This window comes from Petromyzon marinus, chromosome 29 (assembly GCF_048934315.1).
Source record: "Petromyzon marinus isolate PM22_M1 ecotype Great Lakes invasive population chromosome 29, UKy_Petmar_22M1.pri1.0, whole genome shotgun sequence".
NCBI lineage: Eukaryota > Metazoa > Chordata > Hyperoartia > Petromyzontiformes > Petromyzontidae > Petromyzon > Petromyzon marinus.
Window position 1 is genome coordinate 1,163,596 of NC_133695.1, and position 20,885 is coordinate 1,184,480.

At 44.8% G+C, this 20,885-nt stretch overlaps 1 protein-coding gene across 2 annotated transcripts; it reads left to right on the top strand.

The window, feature by feature from the left end:
- The first annotated feature begins 1,817 nt into the window (after positions 1-1,817).
- On the top strand, positions 1,818-20,545 carry LOC116947379 (cystatin-like). 2 transcript variants are annotated; one of them, XR_012945598.1, is made up of 6 exons: positions 1,818-2,911; positions 8,118-8,228; positions 9,094-11,948; positions 14,159-14,269; positions 15,230-18,613; positions 20,292-20,545. XR_012945598.1 is itself a non-coding variant. In XM_032963040.2 (5 exons), the coding sequence occupies exons 1-3, from the start codon at positions 2,582-2,584 to the stop codon at positions 9,181-9,183; spliced, it is 531 nt and encodes a 176-aa protein (XP_032818931.1). In that variant the 5' UTR covers positions 1,834-2,581; the 3' UTR covers positions 9,184-11,948; positions 14,159-14,269; positions 15,230-15,631. The 2 variants fall into 2 exon arrangements, 1 of the variants encoding a protein (XP_032818931.1); XM_032963040.2 differs by lacking the exon at positions 20,292-20,545 and having other exon boundaries at positions 1,834-2,911; positions 15,230-15,631.
- Positions 20,546-20,885: the final 340 nt, after the last annotated feature.

The following is a 20,885-nucleotide window of genomic DNA, read 5'->3' on the forward strand; positions in this document are numbered from 1 at the left end:
GGAATTTATTGCATGACAGTGTATTTAATTCTTTGCATGTAAGTCTTCTTTTTCCTGGAATTTTCTCCACTTATTTTGGGTATGCCTTCCTGGGCCCTCTCTATCCACTCGTGCCTGTCCTGGGCCATCTCCACATCTTCTCAAGTCCTGCATGTGCCCTGGGTTCACCACTTCAAACAGCCCCTTTCCACTTCGGCCTCTCGGTCTCCACCCTGACGTTTCCTTGTGCATCACCTTGTATCTGATGCTGTTTTTCTTTCTCATGACACGTCCTAGCCATAAATTCGTACCAAAACTCTTGCTACCGACAATGCTTATAAAATATTTGCCTAAAAATATAAATCCGTGCCAAAGTGTGCAGTTATTTCCCCACTAGTAGCTTTAGTTTTTTTGGTACATTACTGTGATTAAGTAACACAAAACTAATAGATTTGATACCACTGTACAACATAAAAAGTGCTGCAAGCTAATAAATAATACCACATAGTTTTTAAACTATACTCATTACACTGGTCAGTGCTGGATTTAAAGGTGTGCACCACCACTTCCAGGCTGATGAAAAATATTGTCCTGTAATGTCTGTGGTAAGTACTTGTATTGTACGATTGTAAACTGTATTCACTCTAGCACATGGAGACACATTGATTTGAATGTGCCTCTCAACTTAAAATAGCAAATGCATAACAAGTGGAACGTGCTGAAATGTTTCAGCAAATTCAGATACCTATTTATAAGGTCATTATCGGCTTGACCACTTACAGTGTAATTACGGCTTGACCACTTACAGGGTAATAACTTTGACCATTTTAATTGCATCCGACATTCATGTTAAGCTGAATGACGTAGGTGTGTGCGTGTGTACTTGACGGGGAGGTTTGACTTTGAAAGCAAGACTCCTCCCATAGAAGTTGCGCTTCATTCATTTTGGTGCAGTGTCAGGAGGCATGCCTCCATTTTGGAACAAAAGGTCAAAAAGGTCAAAAATCGAAATGTCTTCACTTACCCGAGTGCTGTAAAGTTTGATGACTGTCGCCATTCTTCCGGATTTACACAATTGCCTGGTGGTGTTAGCAACGCTGCAATTAAGATATTCTTGGTGAAACCCATGGAAAAGATTACATTCATTTTAGCAACGGTCTCGACTGGGAAAAGGTGGCCCTAAATATTGACAGCAGAGAGGGTTTTACAAATACACAATTGTACATCATCACATTAGTGTACATTAGTGGCTGGGGAACACATTGACGTGTTTGTGTGTGTTGTAGCAGGGTTGTGATATTGTTATATCTTGCACAATAAAATGTACCAGTATTGTACACATATACTACAGTACTGTACTCTATGATGCTAAACGAACACATGTAAGCGGTAACGTGCTGTGACTTTACCTATTCGTTTAGCCGGAAAGTTATTCTATGGTTTTCACTACTCTACATCATTCTGCTCGTACTTTCAAAATGTTTTGTTAATTGATAACGAAGCTGATAGGATCACAATTCCCTCTGTCAACACTCTTGCAGCCGCAATTTCTGATACTGACATGAACTAAACATGTCAGGCTTCTAACATACCCATTAAGCAGACACATTCTGCATATTCAAATAAAATGGCCCCACCAAAATCGGGGTAGGGTGAAGCTTTAGAAAGCTGAAATGTGTTACAAATGTGGTGGGGGTTCATGCTTTTACTTTAGCGTCTTAATTTGTATTTAACTTGTCCCCCCCCCAAAAAAAAAAAACGGGGGAGGTGAGGTAACTCGCATTTCTAGAAGAGCTGAGATTTTCAACGAAAGACACACTTTAATGTAACGTTGAGGTCAAAAGAACGATTTCTGTAACGCAATGAAAACTTATGAAAGTTATGAAAACAGTTAAGTGGATATTTTTGTGATCAATCTGTGATTTTCTGATGTTGCGCTGTCACTCCGTCTAGTTCATGCCGTGTTTACCTTCATAATACACCTCTTTTACTGTATTTGTAAAGTAATGTAATAGCACAACGTGTTGGGCCCGAAACTATGTTTTTAAAATATGCTGCCAACTATTGAATAATTATGTAACATAATTTTAGGCCAAAGTTAACTGCAGTATGTCTCGTCTTTCTCTGCGGGGTACTTGCGCTACTGAGAAAGTACTGCGTGGTAAACCGGAGTTGTCTTCAGCACTTCTATGCCGCTATTAGATGCGAATCGTACGCGCCGTGAGCACAAGCAGACACATTCATTTGACAAGAGTTAATTTCACCGGTCAAAGCCTTCCTGGTTACGTTTGACAAAAAACAAGTCCCACGGGTTTGAAAAGTTTGAGCAAACGCGGGTGGCTTTTTGTAATGTCACACCTCGTCCGTCCACATATTTGTTACTGGGCGTCTTGATGTTATCAGACTCGGCAAAGTCAACCGGCTGACGTGCGCCTACGACGCGGCGCTGTTCCAGGAAGGCTCCGTGGCTTTAGAGCACTAAAACCCCCACGGGCTCGCGCTCCGCACTTTAAAAAAGGGGCTCTTTCATTTCCTGTAATAACACGACGACGACCAAAACACACCACGAGCCCAGCAAAGGCGAGCGAACAATCCGCCCGAGATGCCTTCGCTCGCTCGCGTGATGCTGCTTTGCTTCACGGTGGCCGCATTCGTCCCCGACTTAACACAGCAGCAGCAGGGCGCCTCCACACAGCAGCAGGACGTCTCTGTAGAGCAGCAGGACGTCTCTGTAGAGCAGCAGGACGTCTCTGTAGAGCAGCAGGACGTCTCTGTAGAGCAGCAGCCACAGCTGCTTGGAGGCATCCTGCCCATCGGCGTGGACAACGCCGAAATGATGATGCTGCTGGACAAGGCCCTGGCGAAGATCAACGCAGAGAGCGACGGCGACACGTGGGAGACTGTGGACGAGATCTTGGCGGCGGAGAGGCAGGTTCGTGATGCCGACACACGTCGGCTGGTTGGTTGGAGAGAGATTGTGTACATTGCCAGGCGCGTGTGTCTGTGTGTGTACACACGTGTGTGTCTGTGTCTATGTGTGTACATTGACAGGCGCGTGTGTCTATGTGTGTGTACACACGTGTGCGTCTGTGTGTCTATGTGTGTACATGGACAGGCGCGTGTGTCTGTGTGTGTGTACACACGTGTGTGTCTGTGTCTATGTGTGTACATTGACAGGCGCGTGTGTCTATGTGTGTGTACACACGTGTGCGTCTGTGTGTCTATGTGTGTACATGGACAGGCGCGTGTGTCTATGTGTGTGTACACACGTGTGTGTCTGTGTCTATGTGTGTACATTGACAGGCGCGTGTGTCTATGTGTGTGTACACACGTGTGCGTCTGTGTGTCTATGTGTGTACATGGACAGGCGCGTGTGTCTATGTGTGTACATGTGTGTGTGTCTGTGTGTCTATGGGTGTGTATATGTGCACATCGACAGGCGTGTGTCTGTGTGTGTACATGTGTCTGTGTGTCTATGTGTGTGTGTACATGTGTGTGCATGTGTGTCTATGTGTGTGCATGTGTGTCTATGTGTGTGCATGTGTGTCTATGTGTGTACATGTGTGTCTATGTGTGTACATGTGTGCAAAACAACCCGCTACCTCCTCGCGGTGCCGGACGGGCAACTCTGTCGTGGACAGTGCTGTGGGGGGAGGAGCCAATTCCGATTCCGATTGGCTCCTCCTCCCCTCATGGCGTCTGTAACCGCCACAGGGGCTAAACAGGGTCTCTGGACGGGAGCGAGGGGCTGGTAACCCCTCCACCTTCAATAAATTACCACTAAACCACGAATACAATATGTAACTAATAAGCTTGTGCCGGAGGCCCCGGGGGGACAGGCGTCTATGATGTCTCCTGGCCAAACCCCATTTGGCAGAGCCAGGAGATTGAATCTCTACCCTCGGGTCTCCTCCAGAAAAAACGAAAAGCCACTACGGATGGCCACGTGGAATGTTCGAACGCTCACTGCGGAGGAGAGGCTGCCACTGCTCTGTCGGGAGCTGGACCGGTACCGTCCGGATCTCTGTGGCATTCAGGAGGTCCGGTGGACCGGTTCTGGCTCCTGCCACCATGAGGGGTGGACAGTCCTCTACTCGGGGCAGGAGACTGCCAAACAACAGGGTGTGGCTCTTTTTTTGAACAAAAGAATGAAGGGGGCGTGGGAGCGTGGCAGTGAGGTGTGGGAAGCTGTAAGCCCCAAGCTACTTTGGGCTCGTCTTCCCATCAACCAGAGGCGAGGAGTGGTGGTCGTGGTTACTTATGCCCCCACCAAAGACGAACATCCGTGGAGGGAGGCAAAGCCGATGAGTCAGATGCCTTCTATGACCTCCTGTCACAGGTGCTGGCTAAAGTGGCCCCTCGGGATAGAGTCATCTTGTTGGGTGACTTTAATGCCCGAGTTGGTCATGATGCTGGCACCTGGTCTGGGGTGATTAGAGGGCATGGGCCAGATCAGCTCAATAACAACGGTAGGAGGCTGCTAGATTTTTGTGCAGCCCATGGGCTTGTAATTACCAACACGCTGTTCCGGCATCGGCGCATCCACACAACATCATGGATGCATGCCGGGTCCAAGCAAGAACATCTGCTGGACTACATAGTGACGGACCAGCGGATGCGAGCCCATGTCCTTGACACCAGGACCTACCGTGGAGCTGACCTGCCCTCTGACCATCGACTAGTCATCTGTAAGATGCGCCTGCCATTCTTCCACTCCAGCGGTGGGTGTACTCCCAGGACCCCATTCCAACCTAAAGTGGCCTGGTCTCAGTTATCTGATGAAAGTTGCAAGCGAGAATTTCATCATCGCTTGCGGCTGTGGTTGGCATCGTCCCCCACTCCTCCTGATGTCGAGGGTAAATGGGCGAGGTTTAGGACTGTGACTCATGCAGCTAAAATGGCTGCTTTGGGTACGCGGTCCAGACCTACCCAGAGACCATGGCTGACAGAGGAGGTGTTCAGGATGGTTGAGAAAAAGCGACAGGCCCACTGTCATCGGCTACAGAATCCCACGTCAGAGAATGAGGAGGCTTACCGCAGCCTTCGCTCGGAGGTTCGGAGAGCCGTGAGGTGCTGCAAGGATGGGTGGTGGTCGCGGGTTGCTGAGGAGGTGGAGTCTCCTCAGTGGCCCGCGATCACAAAACTCTATTTAACTCCATCAAAAAAGTAACCTGCAGCGCCACACCTATTACCATCATTAGGGGAAAAAACGGTGATCCAATCTCCGACCCCCAGGAACAGGTTTGCAGATTTGCTGAGCATTTCTGTGAAGTCCTGGGGGAGGGAAAATCCCTCAGCCAGGAAAACATTGTGGCACAAAGTGAGGATGACCCTGCTGAGGCTGCGGTGCCTCAAATATTGGAAGAAATCACCCCATGTGAGTGGCTGGCTGAAGTACCATCTGTTGAGGAAGTACTGAAGGCGATCCGGAGTTTGAGACCAGGAAAGGCAGCGGGCAGAGATGATCTCCCAAGCGAAATGCTTAGGGAGGGTGGCGTTTGTGCACAGTCTGCCCTATATGACATCACAACAACAGTCTGGACCACTGGACGGGTTCCGCAGGATTGGAAGGATGCCCTGGTGGTCCCCCTCTTTAAGAAGGGGGACCGCACAGACTGTAACAACTATAGGGGCATCTCACTCCTCAGTGTGCCGGGAAAGGTCCTGGCAAGGATTATTCAACATCGCCTTGCCAGGCACGCTGAGGAGAGGCTTGCGGAGCCACAATGCGGTTTCAGGAAAGGGCGGTCCTGCACAAATGCCATATTTTCTGTCCGTCTGCTGCAGCAGAGGTGTAGGGAATTCCAACAAGACCTACATCTCTGCTTTATTGACCTGGTCAAGGCCTATGATACCATCTGTAGGCCTGGGCTCTGGGTTGTTCTTCGTGCTTTTGGAGTCCCTGACCCTCTGCTCACGATCATTAAGGACCTTCATGATGGTGAGCGGGCCCGGGTAAAACTACGTGGCCGGGAGTCAGAGCCATTCCCTGTACACCTTGGGGTGCGACAGGCATGTCCTCTGGCTCCCACATTATTTAACATCTATTTTGACCACGTAGTTCGTGAAGCCTTCAATAGCTGTACCGGGGGAATCTCCATTTGGTACAGATATAATGGGAGGCTGATCGATGCCTGGGTGCGGTCAAGGGATGGCTCCCTATTGCTCAACCACGTTATGTATGCCGATGATTTGGTAATAGCTGCTCATTCAGAGGAGGAGTTGGAGACGCTGCTGCTGAGACTGGAGCGTGCCACTAAGAGATGGGGCCTTACCATCAGCCCCACCCAAACTAAGCACCTGCCTGGGTATTTTGAACCATCGGACACTCCACCCCCACAACTCCCAATCGGTGATGGGGCAGTTGTGGAGAGAGTGGAGAGTTTCCCATACCTGGGCAGTGTGCTTATGACCGGCTCCAGTTTAACAGCAGAGGTCTCACTCCGAATCAGTCGAGCGGCAATATCTTTTCATCGGTTGCGTAACGCTGTGTGGAAGCTACCTGGTCTGTCACTCCGCACTAAGCTTCAGGTCTTCTCGGCCACGGTCATTCCCTCCCTTCTATACGCTTGCGAAACGTGGACCCCCTTAATGGAGCATCTTCGCCGGTTGGAAACATTTAGGCTGGCCTGCTTACGGTCCATCCTGGGTTTAACCAGGCTGGATTGTGTGAAGAGCTCACAAATCCTTGAAAGATCTGGGCAAGGTCCCGTCGGTGAGCTCCTCCGGCAGGCAAGGCTGCGTTGGCTGGGTCATGTAGCCCGCATGCCTAGCCACCGCATGCCGAAACAGCTTTTGTTCGGCCGGATCGAGGGGGCTAAATGGGCGTGGCACGGGCTAGAGAAGAAATGGAGTGATGTGGTACAGGAGGACGTGGAGCTGAGTGGACTTGCCGATGACTGGTACCAGCGGTGTCAAGATCGGCCTCTGTGCAGGAGGAGGCTCGTGAAGGACGCTACTGGGCAGTTGGAGGCAGTCGCCCTCCAACAACAACGGAGGGCGGAGGAGCGACGCTCACAACAACGAGCGGAGCGCCGGGTGGCTAAAGCACAACAAGTTGGCACAGTAGGGGACACAGGTGGTGCATCAGCCAGTCATCTCAGTCGTCTCAGTCGGTCGACCCGTAGCACTTGCGGGGCCTCAACGTGCACCTAGCGAATGGTGGTTGTTGTTGTTGCACGGGATTTCGGCATCTGTGCGTGCAGGGGTGGGCAGGGAGTTGATTTGTGCCCACCACCTCTTGTCCCGGTATTGCGTTGAACCTTTGTGGTATTCGTCTACGTACTCTAACAGTATTGAGAGGCCCAGCCTTATTAGCGTGATGTATTTATATATCTGCGTTTGTGTTACAGTGAGAATGGTGGGAACCCGAGATAGAGAAGTGTTTTGATATACGATCAGATTAACCGGTGTGTTTTTACGCGTACTGAACTGTATACTGCATGATTGTATCGTCTGGTATTTTGAATATGAATGTACAGGAATTTGGACTGGGCCTACCTCCGATCAACACCACACCCTATATAACCTCTCGAGTATATTAGTGACTGACGTGTCACTGTAATAATTAAGAGACAATCACAATAACTTCATTAAAGCTGTGTCAGCCATAATTGTGCCTTTTATGAGACCGTACAGTACTGCAATGTTCCAATAACTTAATGGAAGGGCCCATCAAAGGCGGCTCAATGGGTCGTAATGGCCGCATTACTCTTTGCATGCTGTTGCATTATGGACGTTCTTTACTACATACAATGCACTCAATGTGTCATGTGTTTTGTATGTTACGGTAAAGTGAATGTGTGAGTGGAGTGGTTGCTGGTGTGCATGTGGCTCTGCAGTATGTACATGTGTACAGGGTGGCTCAGATGTATTGTGACCTCTCCAATTATTTGACCCCTAACATTTTTCCTTTGCATATTAATGTCTCTTTTAAATGAACCTTAAAATGTTAAGTTCTAGAGAATGCAATGGGGGGAGGGTCACAAGACACCTGGACCACCATGTACTGTATGTTGAACTTCTTTCGCACCGTACGTACCCCTACCGCGCTAATCGGAGGTGCAGTGTGCCAGTAGCATGCTCCAGTATAAGTCTATCGATGCATTACCTCTAAACCATATTTATTTTTTTACCAGGTTATCAACGGAATCCGCTATGCGGTCAAAGTCCAGCTGAGAGAAACAAAATGCCCCAAATCTGAAGCCCTGGAAATCTGCGAGACCGCCACTGACACCAACATCGGAAAGGTGCAGTCATTTTGTATAACTAAAGTGCAAGTACGGCACAATTCCATTGCATTACTAAATAAATAAATACACTCAAGTTTAATTTAGGTGGTGAATACGTTACCACCGATGTTTCCAATACAACAGTAGCATCAACTGCCATGTAAAAATGCATAACGGGTCACGTATTAGACAATTAAACAAATTCCACATTTGTCATTCGCACTGCATGACAGTAGAACAGGGGAGGTGGGGGAGATGCGGTCGCCGTGCCAATGCAAATGTAGAGGTCGCTGGTTTCGATCTCCCCGCGTGGCAGTTAAGCCAGAGGTGCATGCTACTTAAATGCACCCCCCGCCTCTCTTTCCCAGCAATATCAGAATCAGCACCTTTATTTTTTTACTGGAGGAATCCGATGAGCTATAAAGCTGTTTTTCTCTTCACGGATGTCCAATATGAATGGGTACTCCACAGTTTCCCATGTGGTGGGGTAAAGTGTGGGTACTCCCACACCTGTCAAGGCGTTTGGCCAGTGTATAGCGAGTAGGGTAATTACCCCCTTGGGATACTGTCCAGAGCTCCATCTTAGAGGTCCTTCCACCAGCAGGAGCACGAGCAAGCAGTTTCAGAGGTCCACCTCTACCTTTCATAATGGAACTAGGTTTATTATAAGGCAATACATTATATAGTGTATTGTAACAGGGAAACATCTCAAACATAACTCTTAAAATGAACTGTATTTGTGGTCATTGTTGAAAACAACCTACCGCTGTAAAGTATATATTTCTATTTAAAGGAAATGGTAGTGGCGAACATTGTCAAATTGATTGTGATCTTGTCCTGCAATTGAACATACATTTTAACTTTTGTGTGTGTATTGTTCCAGACCTCCATCTGTATTGTGGAAATGGTTGACCGACCATGGGATCCGGAACTGGAAGTTGAGAAGATGTGTAATTTAGACAACATGAATTAACTTGCATTCTGTCGGCATCATGACTTCATGAGCCATACACCACTGCACAGGCTATGATAATCACATGCTTTATATTCCAATTGCAATTTCTGAACATTTTGTACCATTACCCCGACAACATTATAAGGGTCTTCCTTATCAGTAATAATACAAATTTGATTCACTTTTAAATTAAACTCTGATGCTTAAACATTTTTGTTATTTTAAGTGGTATGGTAACTTCGGTTGTGGGGATGCCTTCAGCAGTGCATTGATCATGGCTGATGATGCTGCTGACTGATACGCCACCATATCGTGCATAGTGGCAGGAACTTGATGAAAATATAAATATTGGTTTTAATTGTGCTGTACTTATTGTATCCTGTAATTTTTGTGTAATCATACTTCATCCAGAATGCGGAAGCCTTCTTCCAGAAGCGAACAGACAAAGGGCTGTGAAATCAAAAATCTTGTCCAAAACATAACACCAGAGGCGTTTGGACAGTACTGTGTCTACAGTATATGGTGCAAATACCAAAAGTACTAATATTGTGGAGCATGTGGAATCTTCAATGGCTGTAGGGGCCATATGAAAAAAAATCCAAAATGTCTTACAACCCTTTGTTAATCCACTGCTGGATGAATGCCCCATGACATGTTAGTTTTGGGGGCTGCTTGAAAATTGAAAATATTGTGAGTATAAATGCAAGAATGTACTTAAAAATGCGTTTTTCCCACAACTTGATTGGCATCATGTTATTTTATTGTTTCCCTTCAACGTGACTTTACCGAAAGAACTAAGAATATGAAGTGTCCTGTTGGATTTCTCGCAGAGCATTGTAACCCATATTGTTTCAAAACATCCCATGGAAGTGGATATAGAGCTATCTTTGAGATCCCTTCATTTTAACTGATCCACAGAGTAGAGCTCTTTCTCACCACTCTCCCATACGAGAATAATGTTTATCATGACAGTCAAGCCGATATATTCTACAGTATTTCAATTCTATTCTCAGATCTAGAATTTATCCAAATTAAGTGCAAAACCAAGTTTGATTTGATGGGTTTTTTGCATGTAGGCAGTCATTGGTGACCGGTATCGCTTAAGTTCTCAATATTTTCTGGGTCACTACTAAGCGTGTGACGAGTATTGCCAGAGGTATACTGGATGTGGTGTGCTGATTGCAGAATATCCGAGTTACTGACTTGGACAAACCTGGTAGACATTTCACCGAAGTGACCAGATTGAGACCAGCAACTCATTTCCCTCAAGAATCCCGACTGACTGGATTCGATCCCAGGATCTCAGCGGCATCATCTCAGTACTTGGAAATGAGCCACCCTGCCACATCAGAATGTGTTTTCATTGCTGAAATGATCAATTTGTACATGACTAAACCAGCCATCATGAGGTTGCTTATTTACTGACTTTGTGATTTTCTTCTCTCTGTATTTTTGTTGGCTTTGTGTTATTTTGGTTTTGCTAAATAATACTGCTAGTGACACTCCACACAAACAAATGTAAACATTCATGACAATGTGTGCAGACTCAGACAGTGGTTTTACTTTGCGATTGATTTACCTGCAAAATTCTTCTCTGGTTTATACGTTACTCTACTTGATATTTCTTCATTTTGGAATTGAATATACTGCAATAAAGCTAAGGGTATGACAATTCCCATGTCTGTCAGTTCTATAGCATCCATGATCAACTGATTTAGATGGCACTTGTACCAAAGAGTATGTGAGGCCACTATAGTTCCCCAGTTTTAGATGGTCAAAAATGCCACCTTGAAACAAATGAGCCATTTGGGCCCCCATAATATGGGGGAGGGGATAAATGAACTTTCACTTCCAGAATAGTTAAAAGCTGAAATTTGGCACAAAAAAACAATATCGTTGAATCAATTCCTATAACCAGTGACATTAAAAACTAATTTTCAAATGTACATAACGACTATTGTCGAGCAAATACCATAGATACAATCCATTATATTATAACTGCTACAGTATATACATACTGTATTAGAGAAGCTTTATGGTGGTGGAAATGGCGTTGGAGGGGTAGACAACCCAGCAAACATTGAACATTTAGCCTATGCTAGTCCGATGGTTTCCAATTGCATGGCAACGTTTACTCAAAGTTGCACATTTGGGCAATAATTTACACAGTACAAGTAAACTTTGTTTTGATCAGTTTTGCACACACGCACTTTCTCTTCGCCAGCGTGAGCAATTCCAGTAAATGATGACAAAAAAAAGTGCCACATGTGCGAAATCCTCTTTAAATATTAATATTAAAAAAGTGACCGCTATGTAACCCGCCCCTGCCACTGCCCCGGAAGGAGAAAGGGGGGGGGGGCCCTGTTGTGTCCGGACGTGCACACAAACAAGTGCACCGTGTGTCGCTGTTGTACCGCATCAGCCGGTGGCTTTATAATACACAACGAGCTACTCGCTCGCTCTCTCTCTCTCTCGCACGTCGCCTGCGTCTCGCTCGAGAAGTTGGGGCCAGGTTTGTAAAGAGCGAAGGCAGTCAAGTTGAAGGACGTCCGAGCCGATCCGAGATGATTCCGAGCGCTCGTGCCGTGCTGCTGTGCGTGGTGGCGTCGGTGGTGGTGGTGTCGGTGGTGCGGGGAGAGAGAATGGTGGGAGGCTTCCAGAAGCTGAACCGCAACAACGCAGAGGTGCAGGAGATCGTCGCCCAAGCCATGCAGAAGCTCAACGACGAATCGGATAGCCCCAACTGGCAGAAGGCCGACAGAGTTGTCAGAGCCAAGTCTCAGGTAGGGCAACGAGGAGTTGTTCCCCTCTCTCTGTGCTCTTCAATATCGCCAAGGCCGGTTGTGTGTGTGAGAATGTCTCTTTAAGAGAGGCACGTTTTCTCTTGTCGTTGTTTTCTCGTGGAGCCGTACAGATCACGCGTAATGGGTTACGTTGCTGTGCGAACAGCACGCATGGCTACGTATGGTGCGAAAGAAGTTTAACAGATGGTCACGTGTGGCGAGTTTAATGCGTCTTGAGCGAGCTGCCGCTGCTTCTTAACAGTTGTTTATGAAGAAACCACCACCGTCTAGTATTCACTTATAGCATTCACTTATAGTATTCACAACGTCTAGTATTCACTTATAGTGTTCACAACGTCTAGTATTCACTTATAGTATTCACTTATAGTATTCACTTATAGTATTCACAACGTATAGTATTCACTTATAGTATTCACTTATAGTGTTCACAACGTCTAGTATTCACTTATATTATTCACAACGTTCAGTATTCACTTATAGTATTCACATATAGTATTCACTTATAGTATGCACTTATAGTATTCACAACGTCTAGTATTCACTTATAGTATTCACATATAGTATTCACAACGTCTAGTATTCACTTATAGTATTCACAACGTCTAGTATTCACTTATAGTATTCACATAGAGTATTCACAACGTCTAGTATTCACTTATAGTATTCACAACGTCTAGTATTCACTTATAGTATTCACAACGTCTAGTATTCACTTATAGTATTTACAATGTCTAGTATTCACTTATAGTATTCACTTATAGTATTCACAACGTCTAGTATTCACTTATAGTATTCACATAGAGTATTCACAACGTCTAGTATTCACTTATAGTATTCACAACGTCTAGTATTCACGTCTAGTATTCACAACGTCTAGTATTCACAACGTCTAGTATTCACAACGTCTAGTATTCACTTATAGTATTCACATAGAGTATTCACAACGTCTAGTATTCACTTATAGTATTCACAACGTCTAGTATTCACGTCTAGTATTCACAACGTCTAGTATTCACATATAGTATTCACAACGTCTAGTATTCACGTCTAGTATTCACAACGTCTAGTATTCACAACGTCTAGTATTCACTTATAGTATTCACAACGTATAGTATTCACTTATAGTATTCACAACGTATAGTATTCACTTATAGTATTCACAACGTGCATTGCGGCTCTTCATGTATTGAGTTGTTTTGTTTTTAAAGTGAATTAGAATTTTTTTGCTGTTTTGGTTTGCCCGAGCCCTGGTCTCGCGGAACAATGTTGTTGTGTTGTGATGGTGAACAATAGGAGGCGCTGTTGTGTTGTGATGGTGAACAATAGGAGGCGCTGTTGTGTTGTGATGGTGAACAATAGGAGGCGCTGTTGTGTTGTGATGGTGAACAATAGGAGGCGCTGTTGTGATGGTGAACAATAGGCACTGTTGTGATGGTGAACAATAGGCGCTGTTGTGATGGTGAACAATAGGAGGCGCTGTTGTGATGGTGAACAATAGGAGGCACTGTTGTGTTGTGATGGTGAACAATAGGAGGCGCTGTTCTGATGGTGAACAATAGGAGGCGCTTTTGATTTAAAGCTTTCGTGACTGCAGTAATTCATATTCTTAGTTCTTTCGGTAAAAGCACGTTGAAGGGAAACAATAAAATAATGAAATATATATAAAACAATAAAAAATTCTCACGACGTTTCGACCATAACACAAACGGTCGTCATCAGGTGTGGTCGAAACGTCGTGAGAATTGTTATTGTTTTATATATATATTTTATTATTTCCCTTCAACGTGACTTTACTGAAAGAGCTAAGAATAGGAGGCGCTGTTGTGTTGTGATGGTGAACAATAGGAGGCGCTGTTGTGATGGTAAACAATAGGAGGCGCTGTTGTGATGGTAAACAATAGGAGGCGCTGTTGTGATGGTAAACAATAGGAGACGACTGTTTGTGTTATGGTCGAAACGTCGTGAGAATTTTTATTGTTTTATATATATATTTTTTTATTATTTTATTGTTTCCCTTCAACGTGACTTTACCGAAAGAACTAAGATTATAATAGGAGGCGCTGTTGTGTTGTGATGCTTCTGCAGTGCTCTGCAGTAATTCTGCTTCGTGTATTTTAAACTTGTGATGTTGGCTCTGATATTTTAGTTTCTACCTGTGTGTTTGTCTCTTATGTGTGCATTTTATTCAGATTGTCAGTGGCGTACGTTACTTAATCACAGTGAAGCTGAGAGAAACTTACTGCCCCAAATCTCAGAGCCCTGACAACTGCTCCACGTACAACTCGGTCAACGCTGGCAAGGTAATCATCAGTGGAGCAATCTACATTTAATGAACGTGGGATTCAGTAGCACCGTACATATTCACTGCCAAAGTGTTTTTGTAAACATCAATATTAAAAATACACAAATACACATTTATCACTCATAAACGTGATTTTTTTTTACAGCTTAAGTATAGGAATACGAATACATTAACGACATAAAAAGATACATTCACTAAAATATGTATTTTAATAAATAGCACCAGAGTACTAGTCAAGCCACAGTTGGATGAAGGCCATGCATTGTCAGTTACGAATGTTGTTTGGCCTTGCTTCACCACTGGTCAGTGCCAGTTGGTAAATGTGACCCCAAAACCAGTTCAGATGTCACGTGCCACTGATGTTAGCCACAGACAGGAATAAAAATCAGGTTGCTGGGCTTATATATAGCATATTTATTTTAACACTTCACCTCAAGTCCACCTCAGCAGTAGACTGCACAATGTTATATTATTGTGCACAGAATGGAAGGGTAACATTTAATGACGGCAGTAAAAAAGCAACTAAAATGGGAAGGGAATTATGCACCAGATTTATGTTAAATATTCGGAGTATTGCAATTATTCACAACAAAAGGTAAAGATTCAGCCCTGCAACTTCTTGCTTATGCCATTGCTGGTGAATGTGCCTCTACTGGAGAAAGCTCTAGAGAACTCCCCGAGAGTATTTTTGGCCTACTCTTCCACACCCGTCCTGCCCATTTACGAACTGTGGTGCACCCATTTATATTGCTGGGTGGTCAGAGGTGAGGGGGATGCAAGCAACTTTCACTTTTTTAAAAACTGCTGCGCTGGGATATTGTTGGATTGCAAGTCCACTGTGCTAACCATTACACCAGGTCAGCATCCTGGGCAGAACAAATTTCATTCAACATATGCAGGTATTCATGTTGCATTTGCCATCCGTGGTTAAAACTCGTTTGTTTTTTGCGTGTCCCAGTCTCTGGTCTGTGAACTGGACATCTGGAGCCAACCCTGGATGGATTTTCTGAGAGTTCTCAAGAAATGCCCTCAGTGAAGAATGTGGCATCCATCCTATGTAAATCACGAAACCGCTTGACCTCGTAACAATGTGTGGTCTTTGTAGTTCTAAATGATTCGTAAAGCTGGTCTATACCCTCAGTTCTGTTCCCATCTTATCCTTGTTTCCTGAAAATGATCTGTCACCCAACTCACTTAGAGCTATCTTCTTAATACAAACACAAGCATTGCAAGCATATATCTAACATGGTGTTGTGTAACTGTATTTTGCTAAAATACTATAATTTGCATGCATTTTGCTCCGTTCTTAGGCAGTATTTTACACTAATAATTCTGAATTTGAAATAAAATGTTGATCTTATTTTTCTGTTCGAGTAATATTTTTTGGTACAGTTTGTTAAAGGGTCACAAATACAGTGAGACTTATCATCCATTGCCCTCACATCCATCCATGACTTCCAATTCCAAGCGTCCGGCCAATCAAATTTTCTCCCAGTATCAAGGATTGACATGGCTAAACTAACGATAAACTAAACCTTTTATTTAACCAGGTAAGGCCAGGTAAGGCCCACAGCCATATAGATCTTTTTCAGAAGCAACCTGGCCACAAATGACCACTCAACAAAGTGGCTTATCGCATGGAATTGTATAGCAGCCAAATGCTCTAAACGGATCTTTCTAAATGTGGAGGGAAAAAAACAGGAAAATCCACGTGACCGTGAAGAGAACATGCAAACTCCAAATATAAAGGTGTCAGGATTGAACCTACGACCTCTGGTATACCAGACGAGGTAGTTAACTTCTTGCCAACATTACATTACAGGAACCGCGGTTTGAAGGTGAGAAGAGAGGAGGAAGGGGAGAGTCAAAGATGAGTGGGGGAGTGAGTGAAGGATTGACCACCGATACCCAGTCAACACGGAACATCGGGCCAATGTTGGATCAACGCCGCAAGTTTACTGGGCAATGAGCCGCAGTGGGCATGGGGTGCGGAGGAGGCCAGGTCAGCCGAGCGAAGCGGACGAGTGAGTCTATGCTGTCTCATATCTGTCAACCCCTTATCAGTGCTACCTACAGTGAGGGAAAAAAGTATTTGATCCCCTGCTGATTTTGTACGTTTGCCGACTGACAAAGAAATGATCAGTCTATAATTTTAATGTTAGGTTTATTTGAATAGTGAGAGACAATAACAACAAAAAATCCGGAAAAACGCATGTCAAAAATGTTATAAATTGATTTGCATTTTAATGAGGGCAATAAGTATTTGACCCCCTCTCAATCAGAAAGATTTCTGGCTCCCAGGTGTCTTTTATACAGGTAACGAGCTGAGATTAAGAGCACACTCTTAAAGGGAGTGCTCCTAATCTCAGCTTGTTACCGGTATAAAAGACACCTGTCCACAGAAGCAATCAATCAGATTCCAAACTCTCCACCATGGCCAAGACCAAAGAGCTCTCCAAGGATGTCGGGGACAAGATTGTAGACCTACACAAGGCTGGATTGGGCTACAAGACCTTTGCCAAGCAGCTTGGTGAGAAGGTGACAACATTCTTAGTTCTTTCGGTAAAGTCACGTTGAAGGGAAACAACAAAATAATAAAATATATTGTTGTTTCCCTTCAACGTGACTTTACCGAAATAACTAAGAATATTAATTACTGCAGTCACGAAAGCTTTAAATCAAAATTTAAGGTTACAACAGTTGGTGCGATTATTCGCAAATGGAAGAAACACAAAAGAACTGTCAATCTCCCTCGGCCTGGGGCTCCATGCAAGATCTCACCTCGTGGAGTTGCAATGATCATGAGAACGGTGAGGAATCAGCCCAGAACTACACGGGAGGATCTTGTCAATGATCTCAAGGCAGCTGGGACCATAGTCACCAAGAAAACAATTGGTAACACACTACGCCGTGAAGGACTGAAATCCTGCAGCGCCCGCAAGGTCCCCCTGCTCAAGAAAGCACATATATATGCCCGTCTGAAGTTTGCCAATGAACATCTGAATGATTCAGAGGACAACTGGGTGAAAGTGTTGTGGTCAGATGAGACCAAAATGGAGCTCTTTGGCATCAACTCAACTCGCCTTATTTGGAGAAGGAGGAATGCTGCCTATGACCCCAAGAACACCATCCCCACCGTCAAACATGGAGTTGGAAACATTATGCTTTGGGGGTGTTTTTCTGCTAAGGGGACAAGACAACTTCACCGCATCAAAGGGACGATGGACGGGGCCATGTACCGTCAAATCTTGGGTGAGAACCTCCTTCCCTCAGCCAGGGCATTGAAAATGGGTCGTGGATGGGTATTCCAGCATGGCAATGACCCATAACACACCGCCAAGGCAACAAAGGAGTGGCTCAAGAAGAAGCACATTAAGGTCCTGGAGTGGCCTAGCCAGTCTCCATACCTTAATCCCATAGAAAATCTGTGGAGGGAGCTGAAGGTTCGAGTTGCCAAACGTCAGCCTTGAAACCTTAATGACTTGGAGAAGATCTGCAAAGAGCAGTGGGACAAATTCCCTCCTGAGATGTGTGCAAATCTGGTGGCCAAATACAAGAAACGTCTGACCTCTGTGATTGCCAACAAGGGTTTTGCCACCAAGTACTAAGTCATGTTTTGCAGAGGGGTCAAATACTTATTTCCCTCATTAAAATGCAAATGAATTTATAACATTTTTGACATGCGTTTTTACGGATTTTGTTGTTGTTATTCTGTCTCTCACTGTTCAAATAAACCTACCATTAAAATTATAGACTGATCATTTTTTTGTCAGTGGGCAAACGTACTAAATCAGCAGGGGATCAAATACTTTTTTCCCTCACTGTACCTTACTACAGGCCAATTCAGACCTTATTGGTCACCCCGTGCCCCTATAAATCTCAACGTTCATCCTACAAAGTCCCATCACAAGGGAGAAACACAAACAGACATTTTATTTTGCCCGTATTGAAACGGCTGTCCGCCTTATGGACCTGAAAGACTCAATTATCCTGTACAAGAATACGGTCTAAACCGTGTGGGTTGACATTTACGTGGTTGGTGCAAGTGGCTGGAATACTTTCCTTTAAAAGCCTGGCCGTATCCGTTGCACAGCTTCACTCCGCTCTGCACCTGCTTGAGAGAAGAAGCGTCATCTGTGATGCGAGTGTTGCCGCTGCTGTGCCTGATGGCAGGTGAGCTGCCCGCCTTTGGCGGCGCGATGACGGGCGGCCCTCGTCCCGCACGACCCCGACAGCTCGGAGGTACACGGCCATCGTGGACCATGCCATGGCAAAGATCAGCCAAGGATCCAGCAAAGCTGACTGGATCAAGGCCGATGACATTGCGAAGGCGCATTCGCAGGTGTGTTCGCATGAAGCTGGGCTCTTTCAAAATTTACACAAAGCATTTGAATGCGTTTTTTAAAGTGATAACGGTGTATGTTATACATATGTGTATATATGCATACACCATGAACAAATAATGGTATGTACAGGATAACCCCTCCTATGTTAACCGCCTTATACTTTCTGTTTTCTGTGATTATCCACAATTATTTATTTGCGGATAAGTAAAACCTCGGATAATAGAATTCGCGATATTGGTTCCACACATCACCACGGATAAGTGGAATTCTCCTGCACCATGTTTTTGGTAAGATAGGGAAGTGCTGAACTCTCCAATTGTTGTATTGTACTGCTGTGCTCCAACATCTGTGCTTGCCGCTTTACCAACAACCTGCACTGTCCTGCGTGGTGCATTATGGGACTTTAACCACCAGCATCACGCACTTGGCACTGGGAGGCCTTCATCCACCAGTGGATTGACACAAGAGCTGTACATGGACATGAATACTGATTCATGTTTACATTTATTCTGCTTTAATCAAGACTCTATTTATGTATTGATGTGTTGCAGTAGTCAAAATGTGTACCCGCATTTTTACAAGGCAATTTTGGTTCATTTAAGATAAATGCTCAAACTTAAGAGTGATATTTTCCACGTCAAGCATTCACAGTTTTTACCCACTTTATTATCAACCCATCTCACGTTTCAATTAATTAATGATTTATTTAACACGTGGACAATAGCTCTGCACATTCAGTGAAAATTAAGCTACTCATACTTGTGATTGTCTGTGTGCGCGCACGCACGTCCAAAAGGGCTAGGTTTATGTATTTGCCATCAAGTCGTCAGAGGCGTTCGCTACCTGGTCACGGTATCCATGAGAGAGACCGACTGCCCCAAAAGAGAAGACCGTAGAGAAATGCATAACCTACAATGACGTGTCCCATGGCAAGGTGATGGTAAACAATAAGAGTGGTGTGAACCCAGATTTTTTTCTGGTGAAGTATTTTCAAATACTACTCAGAGCATGCACGCTGTGGAGAGAACCTCATCCACCAGTTGATTGATAAACGTGCTGTACGTGTACGTCTGTACACATTACATAAATGCATGGAGATAGCTCATAATTTGCAAAGTTTTCCATTTCTGCAAATCGTGTTTAATCCCTGCAAAGCTGCACCACCTGCAATGTAAAGTTCGCCAGCCTAAGCTGCTTGTACATTTAACGTAAGAGCCATATTTATTGTTGCCGGCTGCCAAGTGCACACTCGACATCTGGAGCCAGCCCTGGGTGGAATTCTTGAAGATCAACGCAATTTCCTGCGTCTATCAAGCAACAACCTGTGGCAAATACACCGCACACTAACCGTAGTGAATCATGCACTCACATTTCACACCACTGCTTCACACCATACAGAAGTCTGAGCCAAAGAACATGCAATCCTCACGCCTAGACAAAGGCCCTTCATATAATCCTCTGAGGTGTTAAGCGATGCCAAAAGCTTGCCCGGTTGACTTCGTCTCCACTTTGCTGACGCTCTCAACACGGAATGAGCTACTCCGTGTACAGCTAAGTTGAGCGCGGGGAAGGCCCAGGACAAGTTCAGATACCATCCATCGCTGGGAATCAGACCCAGGATGCTGGGTTTATACAACAGTGTGCTAAGCATTACACGACCATTTCTCTTCGCAGCAAAGACAACGATCGCCCATATATTCTGAAGAGACCGCTGGGGAAAGCTCCCTTTTCAACACACATCACTGCGACGCAGAACGACCAAAGCATTATGATAAAAGCATAAACTCAAAATCCTCTTTACAACAAATATGGATTGCGTAATATTCACTGACACCACTCACATGCTAATCACTTCGTAATTGTTCGCTTTTTTACCAATGACGAATTCAATATTTTTCAGTAACAAATAAATGTTAGTTGATCATGCGGATTGCGTCGTTGTTGTCTTTTTGTGGATGCTGGGCAGAGTGTAAAACACAACTTGTGTGTGGACAGTGTGTATTTACTGTACTGTGATGTGGTACATGCAAGCTTAGAAGAAATCTCAACACGTGAGTCAATAACACGAGTCGCTCCACTTCCCTGGCCTCTCTATTTGCTGTGAAGGAGGACCATTGCCCGAAACGTTGCGGTTATTTCTTTTTTCAAGGCAGTGTTATTGACGAACGTGTGGAGTTATTTTGTTAAATTTTGCTTGTACACTACTGCCAACAAAGCATCACCAAAAAAGGTTGAGAAGAGGTGGCTGGATGTCTCTTTGAGGTCTGA

Excerpts from the sequence above, each read along its gene's own strand:
- LOC116947379 (XM_032963040.2), top strand. The coding sequence starts at position 2,582 with ATGCCTTCGCTCGCTCGCGTGATGCTGCTTTGCTTCACGGTGGCCGCA. Across the intron at positions 2,912-8,117 it reads TCTTGGCGGCGGAGAGGCAG|GTTATCAACGGAATCCGCTA; the intron begins GTTCGTGATGCC and ends TTTTTTTACCAG. Across the intron at positions 8,229-9,093 it reads CTGACACCAACATCGGAAAG|ACCTCCATCTGTATTGTGGA; the intron begins GTGCAGTCATTT and ends GTATTGTTCCAG.